The sequence below is a fragment of the Myotis brandtii genome, unplaced genomic scaffold (assembly GCF_000412655.1).
Source record: "Myotis brandtii unplaced genomic scaffold, ASM41265v1 scaffold397, whole genome shotgun sequence".
Taxonomy (NCBI): Eukaryota; Metazoa; Chordata; class Mammalia; order Chiroptera; family Vespertilionidae; genus Myotis; species Myotis brandtii.
In genome coordinates, this window is record NW_005365229.1 from 4,159,123 (window position 1) to 4,177,455 (window position 18,333).

Here is an 18,333-nt window from a genome sequence, read left to right on the forward strand (position 1 = left end):
TTGCTCCCCATTGGCCAGGGCGGAAAGGGGCCAAGGGAGACCCGCCTCCCCTATCCACCGAACGGGTCATTTGGCTGGGCGTCCTGGTCCTCACCCCGCAACCTCCCTAACTCGGGGGCGGGAGAGATCGTGTCTTTCCCGGCGCGGAGTCAGGAGTCCAAAGCTCCAGGCCGGCGAGCCGTGTTTGCCTTATGACCCGGGACAGGTCCCTGTTTTTCCGTATAGAAAGCAAGCGAATTTCAGTGAGACAGTCCCAAACTCGGATGCTTGTGACCTATCAGACAGGTGATATAAATCCGAGGAGCAGACCCCAGAGCCTGTGCAGACCTGGAAAGGCAGGGGATGAGGGGAGTGGGGGCAGGTGTAGGAACTCAGCCCCCACGACCTGCTTCAACCTGCCAGAACTTTGGGTTTTTCAAGAGAAACTGGAAATCTGGATTTTTATTATGTTTTTTAGGTGAAATCTCTGAATGTGCTATTGTTGGTAGTTAATCCCAATTTCAACAACTCCTGGGCAGGCTCTTCTGAGAGCCTCCTAGATAACAAACTCTTAACACCAAATCTGAGTTCTGGGGTCCTTTTAGACATGACGACTTTCAGGCTGTGAGCATCCCTGGATCACCTTTCCCGTGTTTTAGATGAAGGGACTGAGACACAGAAGGGGAAGTGACCTTCTGTCCAAAGCACCACAGTTACAGGCAGCTCCAAAGCCAGAATGTGTTTGTGGGGGTGGGGGGCCTGGGATGGGGAGGGAGGTTGGGCCTCCTTGTCAGTGGGTGGGGCCTGGGTGCAGCTGACAGTGGCCCTTGATGGGGCAAGAGGGACGTGTGCCAGGGGCTGGACTAGTCCAGAAAAATCCCCTGCCTTGGAGGATTCCAGGAAAAGGCTCTGCCCTCCTCCCATACATGTTTGTGGTCAGAGGCATGCCTCAGCTTTGGGACCCAGCTCAGCTCCTAAGTTCCAGAGGGCCCCTGGACACCCACCGCTTCTAGCCTGGCCTGCAGCCAGGGGCTTTGCCTGGGGCAGCGTGAGTCTCAGGCCCGGGGGCTTGTCCCATGAGGCTGGGCCACACCAGGGGGGGGGGGCGGCATAGGTGGTCTTTGCAGGACTTGATCACCTCCAGAAGGCAGGACAGCCTCCATGTCCAGTTGCTAATTAGCTAAGTAGGGTCCAGCTGCAACATTTACCTCCCAGACTTCCCCTCTCAGCTCCTAGCTTCCTCAGGGCTTCTCCCCCACAGGGCCCCTTTCCAGGATAGGCAGGGGTCTGGACGCCACACCTGCCCTCCTTGATTATCTTGATATTTGTGTATGTGTAGCATAACTTTTGCACCACTGTTCCTGCGCCAGAGCTGGCCCTTGGGTGTGTTTCATTTGGCCTGTATGGGGCTTTTTAAAACTTTGATGCTATTGCAAACATTAAGAATTCGGTGGTTTCACATTAAAGTGGGACTTCCCAGCCTGCCTGAACAGGAAGAACTCTCAGCTGGAGCCAGTGACAACTGCCCCCTCTGACCAAACCTCAGGCTCACAGGTCACCGCAGTCCCCACCACTCCCAGTTGTCTCACATGAGGCTGCTTCACTCACTCAGTTTCCTGAAGCACCATGTGGCTCTGGTCAGACTGTCTTTATGTCTCTGCCTTTGTGTCCTGTGTCCCCTAACCCCCTCAGGAGTGTCCACAGATACTGTAGGAGGGAGTGGGTGTTCTGAGGACCTCCAGCCTGACTTTTCCCAAAGAAGAGGCTCTGAAGCCTCTTATCTCTGCAGCCAGTTCTCCATGATGGAGAGACCCTGTTTGCCTAAATGGTCCATCTCCTGCCATGATCTTGCACCCTGGACTCAGACAGGCCATGCTCTTATCTACCTAGAGGTTCAAAGGCAGCTTCCAGGAGACCACTCCCAAGTTTGTCCATCCTTTCCTCATATGCCTTCAAGATACCACCTCCCTTTAGAACCTGGTTACCTGGAGCTTCTTTGAGGAGTGTGAGGCCGAGCTTAGTCCAAGGTCCCCACAGCCCAGCCTGGGTGACGGAGACAGATCCAAGGGACCTGGACTGCTTTGGACCAGTGGCATTGCCAAGATGTGGGCTGATGGGGAGAACCAGAGAAGGCCTAATGAAGCAGGCACACCTCACTACTTCCTGTGTTAATTGTCAGAATATTAGGAGAGTTGATAGAATTATCAGAGATTGATCCTTCCCCTGTGTGACCCACTCTGTACCACTATCATCCTGCATCTTCTGGGAACTTGGGCTCAGAGCTAGGAGGCAGATCTGAGCTCTAGACCGGACCCTGGTCAGAGCCCTTTTCAGTGGCAGGCCCAGATGTTAGTCCTCCCCCTGTGCCATGGCTGCAGGAGAGGTGACTATGCCAGCTCTCACCACCTCTGGACCTCTGCCAGGCAGGGGCTCCATTCTGCATTCCAGACCCAGACCTAGCGTGGCTTTCTTGGTAAGGCCTGGGCTCAGGCCCATGCTAGCTGTTGGCCAACCCTTGGGGCTGGTGCCATGACCCTATTTCCTGGCCAGTGCCTTGGCAGGCAGGTGCTCCTGCCTTACCGAGCTGCTCAGATAGCTCTGCCTGAGGTGAGGAAGACTGGCTTGACCTGTTGGAGGAGCCAGCCCTGCCCTCTATGACTTCCTGCCCCCGCACCCCGAGCACCTGAGTCAGTAAGCTGGCCAGCTGGGACTGATGGGGGTGTGTGCAGGGAGGCCAGGTCAAACCTCTTAAGGAGGTTGGTTTAGAGCACAGGTGAGCCATCAATGCTGTGGTGGAAACTACAATCCCACCAGTTCTCACCAAGGCAGCAGGAGTGCCCAGCCCACTTGTCCTCAGACTCTGCCCTGAACCCATCACCTCTTGTTTCCACTCCCCCTACCCATCTCCACATGGTGACCTCTGCACATCGGCTCCTATCCCTGTTTTAATACTTAAGATGTGCCATCAGCTTTTCGTTGCTTATCTGATGGAGGCAGAACACTCCTTCTGATGTATTAGATCCCATCTTGTCTTGCATCTAGCCTCCCCAAGCCTCAGACCTTCACCGTAATTGCCCAGGCCACCAACTACATTGTCCTCATTCTTCAAACAGCCCCTGCACCCACCTGCCACAGGCCCTTTGCTCATGCTGCTCTTTCTGCCTGGAACTCTCTTCCCTGGACTTGGGAACATCCCCTTTGCTCTCTGCTGTGTGTCCTCAGAGAACTTTCCCTTCACATATTTGTGGACTGTGTCTGCCTCTCCAGGTTGGGAACTTCTGGAGGTCAGAGTATCCACCTCCAGTCATGCCTGTAGGTGGAGTCAAGGGCTGGGCACAAACCAACTTGCCTAAGGAATGAATGATTGAGAATGAATTGAGTGAAAGCCCTGTTAGAGCTGCTGGATGGACCTGTGTCCAACCCCTCTGAAGCCAGCATCAGTGTGGGGGGCACCCCAGGCCACACATTCCTTTGTCCCTCCTGCCTGCCCCTCCCCCAAGGAAGGCAGTGGTCAGACCAGGTCAAGAAGGGCAGTCCTGACCCTGGCTGATTTGGCTCAGCAGATAGAGTGTCAGCCTGTGGACTTCGGGGTCCCGGGTTTGATTCTGGTCAGGGGCGCATACCTGGGTTGTGGGCTTGATCCCCAGCAGGGGGCATGCAGGAGGCAGCCAATCAATGATTCTCTCTCATCATTGATGTTTCTGTCTCTCCCTCTCCCTTCCTCTCTGAAATCAATAAAAATATATTTTAAAAAAAGAAAAGAAGGGCAGTTCTGAGCCAACTCTCCCTGCTGGGCTTGAGGGTAATTAGAGGCTGTATTACTCACAGGTGACCAGCCCAGGGTCTTCCAGGAAGCTGTGGAGACAACCAGGGCCCCACCCAGCTGCTCAGCTCACTCTGTAGCTCCCAGCAGGGTATGTGTGTGGGGTGTAGGTGGGCAGCAGGCAAGCTTTGGGAAGTTGGCTGGGAGGGGTGGACAGGCAGGGGAGGAGAGGGCTGGGCCCTTTGTTGCTTGGGTGGGGATAGAGGCAGCTGTCACAGCTGGGTGACTGCTGACCACTGGGACCACAGTGAGGACAGGGTTCTGTGTGGAGACAAGTGTCAAAATGGGGACCCAATCCTGTGGGTCCCCAGGGACATGAAACCAAGACCAGGAAACAAATGGAAGAAGGCACCTGCCAGAGTTCTGGGCCCCCTGCCCCTGAGACCGTGGGCTGGAAGGCGATGTTCACAGGGCTGGGGGCTGCGAAGGGCCTCCTCAGGGCCTGGAAAAGGGGCATCGTAAATCCTGGACAGCCACAGGCCCTTGGCCAAAATCAGATGGGTACAGAGCAGCAGGGATGCTGGGGGCCTCCAGCCTTCCCTCCATGTTCCCAGCCATCGCCCCTCCCCAGTCATGCCTTGGGAACGGGGGGGGATGAAGAACGGGGAGGCAGGGAAGCTTGGCAGCAAAGGAAGCCCTGCTCTGGCTCAGAGGGGGAATTTGAGTCTCTAAGATGTCATCAATGCCCCAGGAGCCTGGGGTGACTGAGGAGATGGCCCCCAAACCTTAGTGCAGACCTGGAACATCCACCCAACTGCACTGGATGGGGATGGAGGGAACCCCCCAGTTCCAGCACCTTCTCACCTGCCCTGGTAATGCTGGCATGATGTCTAGGCTGCTTAAGGTGGGACCAGGGACAAAATGTGGGGTCTGCCTGGGGTGAGATTGGGGCTGAGGTATAGAAAGAGGGGATGGATTCCCTGTGCCCAGGGCCCAGCACAGGTTCTAAGTGAAGCAGGTAGCAGATGGAGGACTCTGGAAAAGAAAGTTTAGGATGTTGGACATGCTTGGTGTGTTGGTAGCACAGGGAGATGAGACAGAGGGTTCTGGGGGACTGGCTGGATGCAGCTGGAGGGACCACATCCCTCCCAGCCACTGTGATGAGCCCTTATCTGGGTCACAAGGCTCACAGACCTCTTACTGCCCTTGGACCTCGGGTGGCTGGCTCCACCCATCAACCAGTTCTCTCTCCCACAGGTCTCTGATGCCCCTCTTGGACCCAGACTCTGGGCTCCTGGTCCTGGCGGGAAAGGTAAGGGAGCAGCTGGAGCCACCCCACCACTAGCACCCCTACCCATGTCCACCCACGTCTGGCCCCTAGGGCTCATGCCAAGCCTAGTGCTGACCTTAGACCTAAGCAGACATCTGGGAGAGTGGGGAGTACAGGATGCTACCGCCCTCAGAAAGGAGGAACCAGAACAGTGTTCCCCAGGCTCCACTAGTGCCAGGCTGAGCAGCCTCCTGCCAGCATCTAGGCCTCCAAGTCTCCATCCATGAATGTCAGCGTCATGAGAACAGGGTGAAAATAGGGCAGTGTAGTACAGAGTAGGCAGTCTGTAAATACTGAACGTATACTCCCAGTGCTGATGAAGAACAGGTGAAGTGAAGTCCACTGAGGGCTCAGCTCATTGCCCAGCGCATGGTGTCTGCCCTGCTTCTGTAGCTTGGGTCCTTAGAGAGGAATGGGAGAGCTGGTACTGGGCCTGGGGCTGCCCCAGGCCACCAGAGTTTGGTCAATGAGGGTCCTTAGGCTAGGCTCATTTCAGGGTGAGAGTCAGCTGTACTGCTACGAGGTGGCCCCCCAACAGCCGGCACTGAGCCCAGGTAAGCACTGCCCGTCACCCTCCCCTCCCCTCTCTGTTTTTTTGTTTTCTTGGTGTGTGTTTTTCTCCTCCCTCTCTCTTTCTTCCCCTGCCCTCTTTCCCTTCCCTTCTCTCTCCTCCCCCCTCCCCTCCCCTGACCACCCTGATTCTTTTCCTGTGGTTTCCCCAATAGTGACCCAGTGCCTCCTGGAGAATGTGCTTCGGGGGGCTGCCCTTGTGCCGCGGAGGGCACTGGCTGTCATGGGCTGTGAGGTACTCCGAGTCCTTCAGCTGACTGACACAGCCATCGTGCCCATCAGCTTCCACGTGCCCCGCAAGGTGAGGGGGGCCTGGGTGAGGGGCTGGGAGGGCCTGGGGGCCTGGTGCCTCACTGACCACATACCTGTCTGCCACCAGGCTGTGGAGTTCTACGAGGACCTGTTCCCCGACACTGCAGGCTGCGTGCCTGCCTCTGAACCACACTCCTGGTGGGCTGGGAGCAACCTGCAGGTAGGACCAAGGCCTGGCTGGCTGCTCCTGGTCTCCACCAGCCCCTGGAAGCCCTCCTGACAGCATCCCCATGCATGCCCCCACAGTCCAGCCGTGCACTAACTCAGCTGTCCTGTGTCCCCCATCCCTTCCCACCGCTCAACTGCTGCCTCCCTCACAGGTACAGAAGGTCAGTCTCAACCCGACCTGCCAGCCCCACCCCAGCTTCACTTCCCACCTGGTGCCCCCTACAGAGACCTCCCCTGATGCAGTCCAGCCCGCGAAGCTGCCTACAGGCAACAAGGACCCCAGTGTGAGTGCCAGTGGGAGGCCCCTGGTCTTTTTAACCTTTTCTAGCTGTCAGGCATGACAGACACATAGTAGAAAGTGAGACTGTCAAATAAATTTAGACTTCTGGCTTCTCTTGAAATATTGGCAGATCTTAACCACCCTGCACCCGCCTTCCCACAAATGCTGGGAGCCAGCAGCTGCCACCTGCTGTCCCATGGTCTGAAGTTCCCTTAACCCCCATGTTATTCCCACCCCCCGTCAGCATCTGCCATTATGCCCCTTCCTCATATCCCAGAGCCAGGCTTCATGCCCAGCTCAGTGTGCCACAGTCCAGGAGGAGGGGCCCAGAGTGATGATCCCAGCATCCCCTCTCTTTGGCCAACACGCCAAGGGGCCTGTGACTGATCCCAGGTGCTTTGCCCCCAGGAGGGCTTCTCCTCCCCTCCCAGCTCTCTGATCTCACCCTCCACGCCATCCAGCTTGGAGCCCTCGCTCTCCAGCACCAGTGGCATTGGCACCAGCCCCAGCCAGAGGTCACTGCAGAGCCTTCTGGGTAAGTGGGTGGTAAGGGGGCAGCTAACCCTTCCACCCCCAGCCCAGTCATCCTCCTCTGTACCCCAGCCTGTCTCCCCTCCTGGTGGAGTCCCATGTCCTGTGGTATGAAGTCAGTCTCATCTGGAAGAGGGTGGCCTGAACCTTCCCTGGAGCCCTTCGCTTTCACTGAGATACCCTGAGTTTCTTTCCATTTTGGGCCAGTTGTGTTGGCTGGAACAGCAGGGGTCTGGGCCTGGGCACATGCCCTGCATGGTTCTGCAGTGAGGGGTCCTCCTGCAGGGCAGCCCAGGGTGGTCAGGTAGGGTATCCTTACAAGGCTCTGTGTCCCTACTGCCCACCAGGCCCCAGTTCCAAGTTCCGCCATGCTCAGGGTACCATCCTACACCGAGACAGCCATATCACCAACCTCAAGGGGCTCAACCTCACCACACCCGGTGAGAGCGACGGCTTCTGTGCCAACCAGCTACGTGTGGCCGTGCCCCTGCTCAGCAGTGGTGGGCAGGTGGCTGTACTCGAGGTGAGAGCCCCACCCTACTACAGCTGCCCCTAAGTCCCTGTGGGACACTAAAGGCATCCGTATTCACACCAGTCCACATTCCTGAGCACAAGCCATGTGCTAGGCATCTACCCAGCGTCCCCTTTAATACTCCCAGCTGCCCCATGTGGGGTGCCACTCTTATCCCCATTTTACAGATGAGAGTGGTGAGGCACAGAGAGGTTTAGTGACCTGTCGGGACAGCTGTGTAAGTGGTGGAGCTGGGGATTTGAACCCAGGCCACCTAAGCCCTACGCTGGAGCTCTTTCCACCATCTCACGCTTCCCCGCAACCTTCCCCCCCACACACACACTTTCTGGGGCCTCACAGTTGTCACTTAAGACTCAAAGCACAAGGTGGGTAAGGCAAAGAGCTTGGGCCACCCAGCAGTGGGGCATCGGCTACAGGGGGTGGGGACCCAGACATGCTGTTTGCCTTGCAGCCCTACCTGTTACTAACGGTACTTGGGGTGGGGGCACCTCCCACAGCTTCAGAAGCCTGGCCGCCTGCCTGACACAGCACTGCCCACCCTTCAGAATGGGACAGCCGTGACCGATCTGGCCTGGGACCCCTTTGACCCCCACCGCCTTGCCGTGGGTAAAGAGGCTGGGTGCTGGGCTTGAGGGACGGTCCCAGGGTCTTGAAGAGGAGCAGGGGGAGCCTGGGTGTCTTGGGCCCAGCAGTGGTGAGCCTTTGCTTTCTGCAGCTGGGGAGGACGCCAGGATTCGTCTGTGGCGGGTGCCCCCAGAGGGCCTAGTGGAGGTGCTTACTACGCCGGAGGCTGTGCTGACAGGTCAGGTGGGCCCTAGTAGGGCAGGGGGCGGAGGGACAAGCAGTGGCTCCTAAGGAGCTCAGTATCACCCCATGCCTTGTCCCCAGGTCACACAGAGAAGATCTACTCTCTGCGCTTCCACCCCCTGGCGGCCGACCTGCTGGCCTCCTCTTCCTATGACCTTACCATTCGCATCTGGGACCTTCAGGCTGGAGTTGAACGGTTAAAGCTGCAGGGCCACCGGGACCAGGTAGGATAGCTGTGGGGGCAAGCGCCCAGCCACAGGGCAAGAGACCACCTCTCACCTTCCTACCTGCCCCCAGATATTTGGCCTGGCCTGGAGTCCTAATGGGCAGCAGCTGGCCTCTGTCTGCAAGGATGGATGCTTGCGGGTCTATGAGCCCCGGAGTAGCCCTGAGCCCCTGCAGGTAAGGAGGATGGGATGGGGCAGTCCTCGGGCCCATTGGGGGCCTGGCTGACCCTCATGTGCTGTATTCCAACAGGAAGGCCCAGGGCCTGAGGGGGCCCGTGGAGCCCGCATTGTCTGGGTGTGTGATGGTCACTGTCTGCTGGTGTCTGGCTTTGACAGGTGAGGACTCAGGAGCTATCGTACCTATTTCCAGACTTCAGGAGCCACTTGTGTCTCCCTCCCCCAGACACACATACATCTGTCAGGCATGCAGAAGCTGTCTTCACCCATCACTTACTGGATGGATGGATGGATGGATGGGAGGGAGATAGGGAGGTGGGAAGGGAGGGAACAGTGAGTCAGCTGGGGGCCCAGAGGGATGAAAGCTGGGAACTAGTTGAAACACACTAAACAGACACAAGCCTACTGGGAGGGCCAAGGATTGGGCATTTGTCACTTAGGAGGAGGGATCAGGGAGAGCCTCCTAAGGGAGGTGTAGCAGGGAACTGCGTCACAAAGGGGCTAGTAACCAGAGGATATCAAGTGTGGGTAGAAAGACCAGGAAGCTGACCAGCCTGGCTGGAGCAGAGGGCAGGAAACAGACCCTGAGGAGAAAAATCTAGACTTATTGGGCCACAGTGGCCATGGGACAGGTATCAGGGCCCGGACTGCTGAGGAGCGTTGGAGGGCAGTGAGGGTTGGGGGGAGTAGTTAGGGAAGAGGGGTTGAGGCAGGCGACAAGTTAGGACACTATTGCATTAGGCCAGGCCACTAATTCTAAGGGCTGGATCAAAAAAGAGGATAGGTAGGGGCCACTCCTCTGGCCCTGAGGCCCCAGCTCGACAAGATCAGGGTCCTTGTTGGAGTCCTTGCCCTGCCTCATGCCCCTCCAGCAATATGAACCTGTTTCTGCACCCCCCACCCCTAACCCGCTGTAGCCGAAGTGAGCGCCAGCTACTCCTGTACTCAGCCAAGGCCCTGGCTGGTGGCCCCTTGGCAGTGCTGGGGTTGGACGTGGCTCCTTCCACCCTGTTGCCCAACTATGACCCAGACACCAGCTTGGTGCTACTCACGGGCAAGGTAAGCAGGGGTGCACAGGTGTGGGGCAGGGGCCAGATGAGAGGAGATTGGGTGAAGACAGCTTTAGCTGACCACCTCACTCTCCCCTCTATCACCCCCTCCAGGGTGACACCCGAGTGTTTTTGTACGAGCTGCTCCCTGAGGCCCCTTTCTTCCTGGAGTGTAACAGCTTCACTTCGCCTGACCCCCACAAGGTGAGCCCTGAAATGCCATTTACCCGGTCCTCCTTCCCTAGGTGGCACTACATGGCTCCCCCGCCCTCTCATGGCCATCTGGGGAAATGCAGGGGCGTGTCAGGTGTGCTCAGCAGCTCCCAGGAGCTGGTGGTTAAACTCAACCATTATTGGAAGTTAAACTATATAAGGTTAAGTTAATGAGCCTGCAAATAAGTTACACTAAAATAAAGGCAAGCCATCGAACATACTGTCCAACCTATGAGGGAAGTCGGGGGGTGAGGGGGTAAGAGATTAAGCAAAGGACTTGTGTGCATGCATATGAGCATAACCAATGGACACAGACAGCAGGGGAGTGAGGGCATGTGCTGGGGGGTGGGAGCAGCTGAGGAGAGGTCAATGTGGGGGAAAGGGAGACTCATGTAATACTTTAAACAATAAAGAATTCAAATTAGCCCTAACTGGTTTGGCTCAGTGGATAGAGCATCAGCCTGTGGACTGAGGGGTCCCAGGTTCGATTCCGGTCAAGGGCATATACCTTGGTTGCGGGCACATCCCCAGTAGGGAGTGTGCAGGAGGCAGCTGATTGATGTTTCTAGCTCTCTATCCCTTCTCCCTTCCTCTCTGTAAAAAATCAATAAAATATATTTTTTTAAAAAGAATTCAAATTAAAAATATAAATAAATAAAAGCAAGCTCTGGCCGGTGTGGCTCAGTTGGTTGGAGCATCGTCCTGTATACCGAAAGGTTGGGGGTTCGATCCCCAGTTGGGGCACATATGGAAGGCAACAAGTAGATGTTTCTCTCTCTTTCTCTCTTTCTCTCTCTCTCTCTTTCTCCCTTCCTCCCTCCCCCCTCTCTCTATCTCACCTGGGGCTCAGTGGTTGAGCATCAACCTATGAACCTGGAGGTCATGGTTCTCGATTCCTGGTCAGGGCACATGCCCCATTGATTGTGGGCTTGATCCCCAGTGGGGAATGTGCAGGAGGCAGTCAATTGATGATTCTCTCATCATTGATTTTTCTATCTCTCTCCCTCTCCTTTCTTCTCTGAGGTCAATGAGATATATATATATTTTAAAATGAAGGCAATAAAGCCCTAGCCATTTTGGTTCAGTGGATAGAGCGTCAGCCTGTGGACCAAAGGGTCCCAGGTTCGATTCCAGTCAAGGGCACATACCTTGGTTGCAGGCTCCTCCCTGGCCCAGGCCCTGGTCAGGACTCATGCAGAAGGCAACCAGTCGATGTGTTTCTCTCACATCGATGTTTCTCTCTGTCTTTCGCTTTCTCTTCCCTAAAAATCAATGGGAAAATATCCTTGGGTGAAGATTAACAACAACAACAAAAAAATTAAGGCAATAAATACTCAATTTATCATTTCCTAATTATTTTACCTGACTTTATTATCTTTTGTGCCATTGAGGTTATTTACATCTGTCAGAGCTGTCCAATGGAAAGTACTATATGATGGTATGCTACTGTACATTCCTTCCCACATCTGTATGCGACAAGTCAATGAAATCAGCCATGGCAGTAGTTTTCAAACCATGGAAATAGGCAATGAATCAGGGCATTTTCCTCCAGAGAGCCAGTTGTCAAACATGTAACAGCCCTGACTGATCTGTCCAGAAATGGGCCTTGGTCCTGGTGCTCCTAAGTGAGGAGTACTGGCACCCTGGGGGGTCGGTGCCCAGCTGTGAGCTCTGGGCCCCAGACCCAGCTTGACTCCCCTACCCCCTCAGGGCTTTGCACTCCTGCCCAAGACAGTGTGTGATGTGCGCGAAGTAGAGTTTGCCCGATGCCTGCGGCTTCGCCAGACCTCCCTGGAGCCTGTTGCCTTCCGGTTGCCCAGAGTCAGGGTGAGGATGGGGGCCCAGTATGCCAACACCCAGCCCCTTTCTGGGGCTTTGGGGCTTGAGTGGCCCTTCCCAAAACTGCCCCCTCACTACTTTTTGGGGCACCTGTTCCCTTACCCTGCTGAGATTCTGAAACTCATAGAAACTCCAAACTGGAGCCCCTCCCCATGCGTGGCAGTGTGCACTGGGCCTCTGGTCAGTGCCTCTGGGCAGCCTCTTCCTCCCTCCCTGCAGAAAGAATTCTTCCAGGATGATGTGTTCCCAGACACAGCCATGAGCTGGGAGCCCGTGCTCAGTGCCAAAGACTGGCTGGGAGGTGCTAACGGACAGCCCCGGCTTCTCAGCCTGCAGCCCCCTGGCATGACCCCAGGTCAGAAGAGGGACTGGGGTGGGTAGGAAGCAGGGAGTGGGTGGGGGTTAGAGAAAGGGACAGAAGACAGATCCTCTGTCCCTGCTGGCATGCAGAAACCTCTGGTGCTCCTAAGGATGGGATGGCTGTGTCTCCAGGCTCAGTCTCTAAACCACTGGAGGGCAGGGTCCAGAGTCTATGTTGCCATCACAAGTCCCCACCCCCAACACATGCACACTCACATACTCACATACTCACATACTCACATACTCACATACTCATGCTTGCACACAGCCTGGTGTTCAGGGCAGGCCTTATGAACAGAGGGTTGAGTAGTTGTTAATGCCACCTCTGGGGGTCTCTGCCACAGAATCCCCTAGGTGGTTGGTTCCAAAGGTTGGGCAAAGATCCCCCACCGAAGGGACTCTTATGCCTGATGCTTGTCCTTGCCCTGCCCCAGTGAGCCAGGCTCCCCGTGAAGCTCCTGTCCGGCGGGCCCCATCCTCAGCACTCTACCTGGAAGAAAAATCAGACCAGCAAAAGAAGGAAGAGGTAGGCACAGGAGAGGGCTGGCCGTGGGGAGGGGATGGGATCCCCTTAGTTGCCCTTCAGTTCTTTAGCCTGACCCACATTGGGCAAAGTAGAACAAAATGCCTCTTTCACAATCTTGATGGGGTTCAAAGTGGGGTCCGACATTCTTGGGGTCAGAGGTCCTATTCCCTTCCCACCTCTTCTCCTTTCCACTCTCCTAGCTACTGAGTGCCATGGTGGCAAAGCTAGGGAATCGCGAGGACCCGCTCCCCCAGGACTCCTTCGAAGGTGTGGACGAGGACGAGTGGGTGAGTGAATTAGTAGGCCTGGCATCCCATCCCTCCCTACTCACCCCTGCAGCATGTGCCACCTCCCTTCTCCACACCTTCTCAACTCCCACCCACTCTTTCCTTTATCTCCCCAGGACTAGTCTGCCAACCAAGCCACCACTGGCCTCACCTGCCGTTGCCACCTCCTAGAACCACCTAGTGCCCCTGCACACCTCATATCTTACCCTCAAACTGGAGGTACCTTTTGGCTCTGGCATAACTCATCCCAGAAACCCTGGCTTTCTTTGGGCCTTGAGCACTTCCATGCCCTCCAGGCCTTGCTAAAACACCCATGGATTGTCTGCACCTCTGCTTTCTCTGGTACTGCCAACTTCTCAGCTGCCTGCTAGCATGTGGAGCCAGAGTCATGGGGGTGGAATGAGTGTGTGGGTCAGTAGCATGTCCCTGAGCAAGCCCTGGAATCCCGGTTTCCCTACTCGGACATGGGCTGCTTTCGTAGAGCACCTTCAGTTATTACATGCCACCTCATCTTGCCTGCTGACCCAATTCTGGTCAATGGCCTTTGGGGGCTGGCCCCCTGCCAGATCGTTTGGAGCAGCACCAGCCTCAGGGGTCTGGGACAGTCACCCTGCTCCCCAGGCTTGAAGCCAGGAGAAGCAGGCATCACAGGCTGACGGCCTGTTAAGGGAGTGTGAGCCCCACAGGGGCTGGCCTGCACATGCCTGGGATATTTTCAGCAATTAAACTTTTTCTAAGCTTGCCACCTCTTGTGCTGCTGTGGTCTCTGGGATGGCTGGGAAGGGAAGGGGACAGGAGTATAGGTGAGGGTTCCCTCTGGTCCCAGGCTCCATTTTGCTCCTGAGGCTGTTTCCAGCATGCTCGAAAGTGCATTCATTCATCCAACACAGAGGTATCCAACAATGCTCTGGATGGTAGATACTGTAAAACAGATGGGGGTGACATGAGCTTCTCAATGTACTTAGTATAGTCTTATTATGTAGGGGAGCCAGATTGTGTGCAAGAAAGCAAATAGCCATAAAGAAGATAAATGATGTTGAAGAGAGTGACTGGGATGCAGGCGAAAGAGTTTTTAGGGTCTGGGAAGGTGACATTTAAGAAGAGAACTAAGACCCAAAAGCTGAGAAGCCACAGAGAGAGCCATGAAAATGTTTCAGACAAAGGGAAGGATGGCCTGGGTGCTGAGGGAAGAAAGAATTTGGAGAGTTGGATGAAAGGAAAGAAGGGCAGTGGTCCATAACATAGCACAAAGCAGTCTGTCTTTCATTCATTCAACACACACTTAGTGCCTTCCAGGTGCTGAACTTCCAGAGTGGAGTAAAGGGATAAAAGTTATCCACCAGGAATCCACATTCTAGTGGGAGGAAAGATTATAAATAAAAATAAAAATAAGTGAATAATATAATATGGTAAAAGGTGATAATGTAACCAAACCCAAGTTTGGCTGCTTGCCACCACAAAAACCAAACTCATTAGACAGGTGCTGGTGAAAAGGGAAAGAGGTATCATTCAAGTGCTGGTCACCTGAGGAGATGGAGGACTGTTGTCACAAAGCCCATCTCAACATCTCAGTGTAGGCAGGGTTGTTGTTTTTTGTTTTGGTGTTTGTTTGTTTTTAAATATGTTTTAATTGATTTTAGAGAAAGAAGAAGGAATAGGGAGAGAGAAAGAGAAATATTGATTGACTGCCTCCTGCACACCCCCCCTACTGGGGATCAAGCCCACAACCCAGGTGCACTGGTAACCTCTTGGTGCATGGGATGATGCTCAACCAACTGAGCCACACTGGCCAGGGCCAGGCAGAGGCTTTTATAAGGAGGGAGAGGCAAAGCATAACAAAGAAATCAAGGGAAGGGAGTTGAAAAGTTCTCTCCTTGCAGTCCAGTCCATTCCAATAAGGACCTCAAAACTGGTCAAGTGATGGTCTAGTGTGTGTGTGTCATCCTGGTCTTCATCATCCTGGTTCTTTGTCCTTCTGGTTCTGTGTTTGAAGATCAGCAGAACTCCCAGACTTGGCCCTAGCAGGTTTGGCTCAGTGGGTAGAGTGTCAGCCTGCAAACTGAAGAGTCCCAGTTTCGATTCCGGTCAAGGGCACATGCCCAGGTTGCGGGCTGGATCCCCAGTCGGGGGTGTGCAGGAGGTAGCCAGTCAATGATTCTCTCTCAACATTGATATTTCTATCTTTCTCTCCCTCTCCCTTCCTCTCTGAAAATCAATAAATATATATTTTTAAAAAGAATTTTTTAAAAAGTGAAAATTAAATTAAAAAAAAAATCCCAGACCTAGGATGACTGAAGGTCAGAGTCTGTATCTTCTGAAGTTAGTTCCTAGGATTTTTGGGGTGGGTTACAATTTTCCATTGTTACAGTTCCCCACTGTCAATTTTTTTTCCATTTCCATGGAAGTTAGGGAGTTGTAGACAAAATATTTCAGAAAACTAGAAGAATTCAGGATCCAGTCTAGTTCATAAGTGAAAAAGAAAATTTTACAATTAACTGAACTAGAGTCTAATATTCATAACTGTGTTGAAATATATATTTTCTCCTAAAAATCACCCTCATTTTTATCAAAGAGCCAAATTAAGACAAACTCATTTACTATATTAAGTCCAGTTTCAATTTGGCCTGATGGTTTGCATAAACACAATAGGAATAGCAATTGATCATATAGGCTTTTTAAATCTGCTTTGCTGGAATCTCACAAGAAAGTTTCCTCAGGACAAAGAAACCAAGTCACACAGTTGCCATAAGGCTTTTCCTGCAACACCTATAGGTTTGGGTAAATTCCTCAAGTTCTTGAGGTCCCCAAAATGTCTCGAGGTTCTTTTCTTGCCATCTGCCAGGAAAGCAATCTGTTCCTTACCTGGAAAGACTGCCATGAACCATATGTATAAGCAAGGTACCAGGCCATTTTTCCAAGGGGCTTTTATAGGCTTCAGACTCAATCTTCATTCCTTAAAGCCTTTTTGCTGATATCCAGCGTCTAGGCTTGTCTTTCTCAAACTCGACATTCCAGTCAAAGTCTTGGTTAATAAAACAATAATTGGGAATTGGCTTTATGTGTCCTGTTATAAAAAAAATCAGATTTCTATTGGGTTCATACAAATAAACATATTGCCATGAAAATAATAATACTCATTAAGAGTTTTTAAATTCTGGAAGGATAAATAGGGAGAAAAATATAAATGCTTTAATATTGCTTATCAAGGTACAATTTACCAATTTGCTCTAAGAAAACGAATAAGTTTTTAAAAATCAGCAATATTGCCAACAGTCTTAATAAGAATAATAATTAGCTTCAGTTTATTCAGTCCCATAATTTTTGTTTATATTGATTATTTTCCAGTATTTCTATGAATCCAGTTATTCCTTAAGAGTTCTATAAATTTTAGCTATTTTAACAATATGATCTGAAACTTTACTGTCCAAAATTCATACATTGAAATAAGTTAGAAGATGTAACATTTTTGCAAATGCATCAGAGTAATACAATGACTGTCTCTAAACGACAAAAAATACTTAAAATACCATGGTTATAGATCTGATTATAATGCAGTTTATTTTATAACAACATTTGAAGATAACACTCAGAATTACAAATGAAAGTATATCAGACTAAGAAATCAATCAATTTGTTCCCCACTGTCAATTGTACCTGGGTTTCCTGTGTGGAAATTACAGTTGGTTTTGAAAAATATAAGGGAGCTTCCTGGCCTTTTCACTTATTAAAATTATCATTCCCTGTCATCAGGGCATGTGCCCAGGTTTCGGGCTCAATCCCCCAGTGGGGGATGTGCAGGAGGCAGCGAATCAGTGATTTTCTCATCATTGATGTTTCTGTCTCTCCCACTCCCTTCCTCTCTGAAATCAATAAAAATATTTTTTCAAAAAAGAATGGAGGTTTTAGCCAGACACAACAGGCCACATATAATATGATACCATTTACATGAAACTTCCAAAACACAAGTCCACCAAGACAGAATAGATTCGTGGTCACCAAGGGTAGAGGGAAATGGGCAGTGACTGCTAATGGTGAGGTTTTTTTTTTGGGGGGGGGGTGGGCGGGGAGGGTGGATGATGAAAATGTTCTGGAGCTTGTAAATGTGAATATACTAAAAAGCATTGGCCCTAGCCAGTTTGGCTCAGCTGATAGAGCCTTGGCATGCGGAGAGAAGGGTCCCGGGTTCGATTCCGGTCAAGAGCATGTGCCTTGGTTGCAGGCTCCTTCTGGGCCCTGATTGGTGCGAGTGCAAGAGGCAGCCAATGTGTTTCTCTCACATCGATGTTTCTCTCTGTCTTTCCCTCTCTCTTCCATTCTCTCTAAAAATCAATGGGAAAATATCCTCTGGTGAGGATTAAGAAAAAATAAAAAGCATTGAATTGTACATTTAAAAAAGATGAATTGTAGCCCTAGCCGGTTTGGCTAAGTAGATAGAGTGCCAGCCTGCAGACTGAAGGGTCCCAGGTTCGATTCTGGTCAAGGGCAAATGCCTGGGTTGCAGGCTCTATCCCCAGTAGGGGGTGTGCAGGAAGCAGCCAATCAATGATTCTTGATGTTTCTATCTTTTCCTTCCTCTCTAAAATCAATAAAAAGATATATTTTTAAAAAGATGAATTGGCCCTGGCTGGTTTGGCTCAGTGGATACAGTGTCGGCCTGTGGACTGAAGGGTCCCGGGTTCGATTCCGGTCAAGGGCACATGCCCGGGTTCTGGGCTGGGTCCCCAGTGGGGGTCCTGCCCATCAGTGATTCTCTCTCATCATTGTTGTTTCTATCTCTCTCTCTTCCTCTCTGAAATCAATAAAAAAATATATTTAAATAAGATGAATTGTATATGTGAATTATATCTCGATAAATCAGTTATTAAAAAACGGCCTCATTGAGAAGGTGACATTTGAGCAAAGAATTGAAGGAGGGAATGAGCCCTATTTTGAAGTTTTCTCTTTTCTTAAATATTTGTGAGAACTTGGATCAAACTCCTTATGTTCGGGTGATGGGTATTTACTGCTTATCTTTTAGTACCACATATTTTGGCAAAATCAAGGGAAAAAATTGGCCCACTTCTGACCCATGTATTGGGTGACCCCTAGCGCCCCGGGATAAGCTCGAGGTCCCAGAGGGTCCTGGGACCGCCCATCACCCGGGCCGGATCACCTCCGGAGCCGAGCGCGACGCAGGACCCGCCCCCAACTTCGCCCAGGTCTCCTGCGTAACCACTGACACTCCGCCCCTCTGGATCCAGGCTACGCGCATGCCCAGCGTGGCGTCGCGCACGCGCTCTCCATAGCTCTCTTCGACCTTTGACCTGCCGGCCGCCCTTGAGCCGGGGCCGCGAGGCGTGGAAGACGGAGCCCGCGCCCCCGAGGCAGAGCGGCTGCAATGGTG

The 18,333-nt window shown here is 52.6% G+C and overlaps 2 protein-coding genes across 3 annotated transcripts in view; both read left to right on the forward strand.

Moving 5' to 3' along the window:
* The window catches only part of LOC102248655 (coronin-7), a 58,406-nt gene extending 44,711 nt beyond the window's left edge, over positions 1-13,695 (forward strand). Inside the window, exons 10-28 of the mRNA XM_005873009.2 lie at positions 5,000-5,054; positions 5,569-5,626; positions 5,798-5,943; positions 6,022-6,114; positions 6,275-6,406; positions 6,811-6,937; positions 7,281-7,456; positions 7,963-8,071; positions 8,181-8,267; positions 8,354-8,496; positions 8,570-8,674; positions 8,750-8,835; positions 9,594-9,735; positions 9,840-9,929; positions 11,649-11,765; positions 11,997-12,132; positions 12,572-12,663; positions 12,864-12,950; positions 13,067-13,695. Of these exons, the coding sequence (XP_005873071.1) occupies positions 5,000-5,054; positions 5,569-5,626; positions 5,798-5,943; positions 6,022-6,114; positions 6,275-6,406; positions 6,811-6,937; positions 7,281-7,456; positions 7,963-8,071; positions 8,181-8,267; positions 8,354-8,496; positions 8,570-8,674; positions 8,750-8,835; positions 9,594-9,735; positions 9,840-9,929; positions 11,649-11,765; positions 11,997-12,132; positions 12,572-12,663; positions 12,864-12,950; positions 13,067-13,072 (1,987 nt within the window). The 3' untranslated portion in view covers positions 13,073-13,695. The remainder of the gene's footprint in view (positions 1-4,999; positions 5,055-5,568; positions 5,627-5,797; positions 5,944-6,021; positions 6,115-6,274; positions 6,407-6,810; positions 6,938-7,280; positions 7,457-7,962; positions 8,072-8,180; positions 8,268-8,353; positions 8,497-8,569; positions 8,675-8,749; positions 8,836-9,593; positions 9,736-9,839; positions 9,930-11,648; positions 11,766-11,996; positions 12,133-12,571; positions 12,664-12,863; positions 12,951-13,066) is intronic.
* A 4,499-nt stretch (positions 13,696-18,194) lies between these two features.
* Positions 18,195-18,333, forward strand: part of PAM16 (presequence translocase-associated motor 16 homolog (S. cerevisiae)) — a 13,955-nt gene continuing 13,816 nt past the window's right edge. Inside the window, exon 1 of one of the 2 annotated variants that reach the window (XM_005872953.2) lies at positions 18,195-18,330. In XM_005872953.2, coding sequence (XP_005873015.1) covers positions 18,328-18,330 — 3 coding nt within the window. In that variant the 5' untranslated portion in view covers positions 18,195-18,327. The remainder of the gene's footprint in view (positions 18,331-18,333) is intronic. The other variant, XM_014545128.1, reaches the window with a different exon arrangement.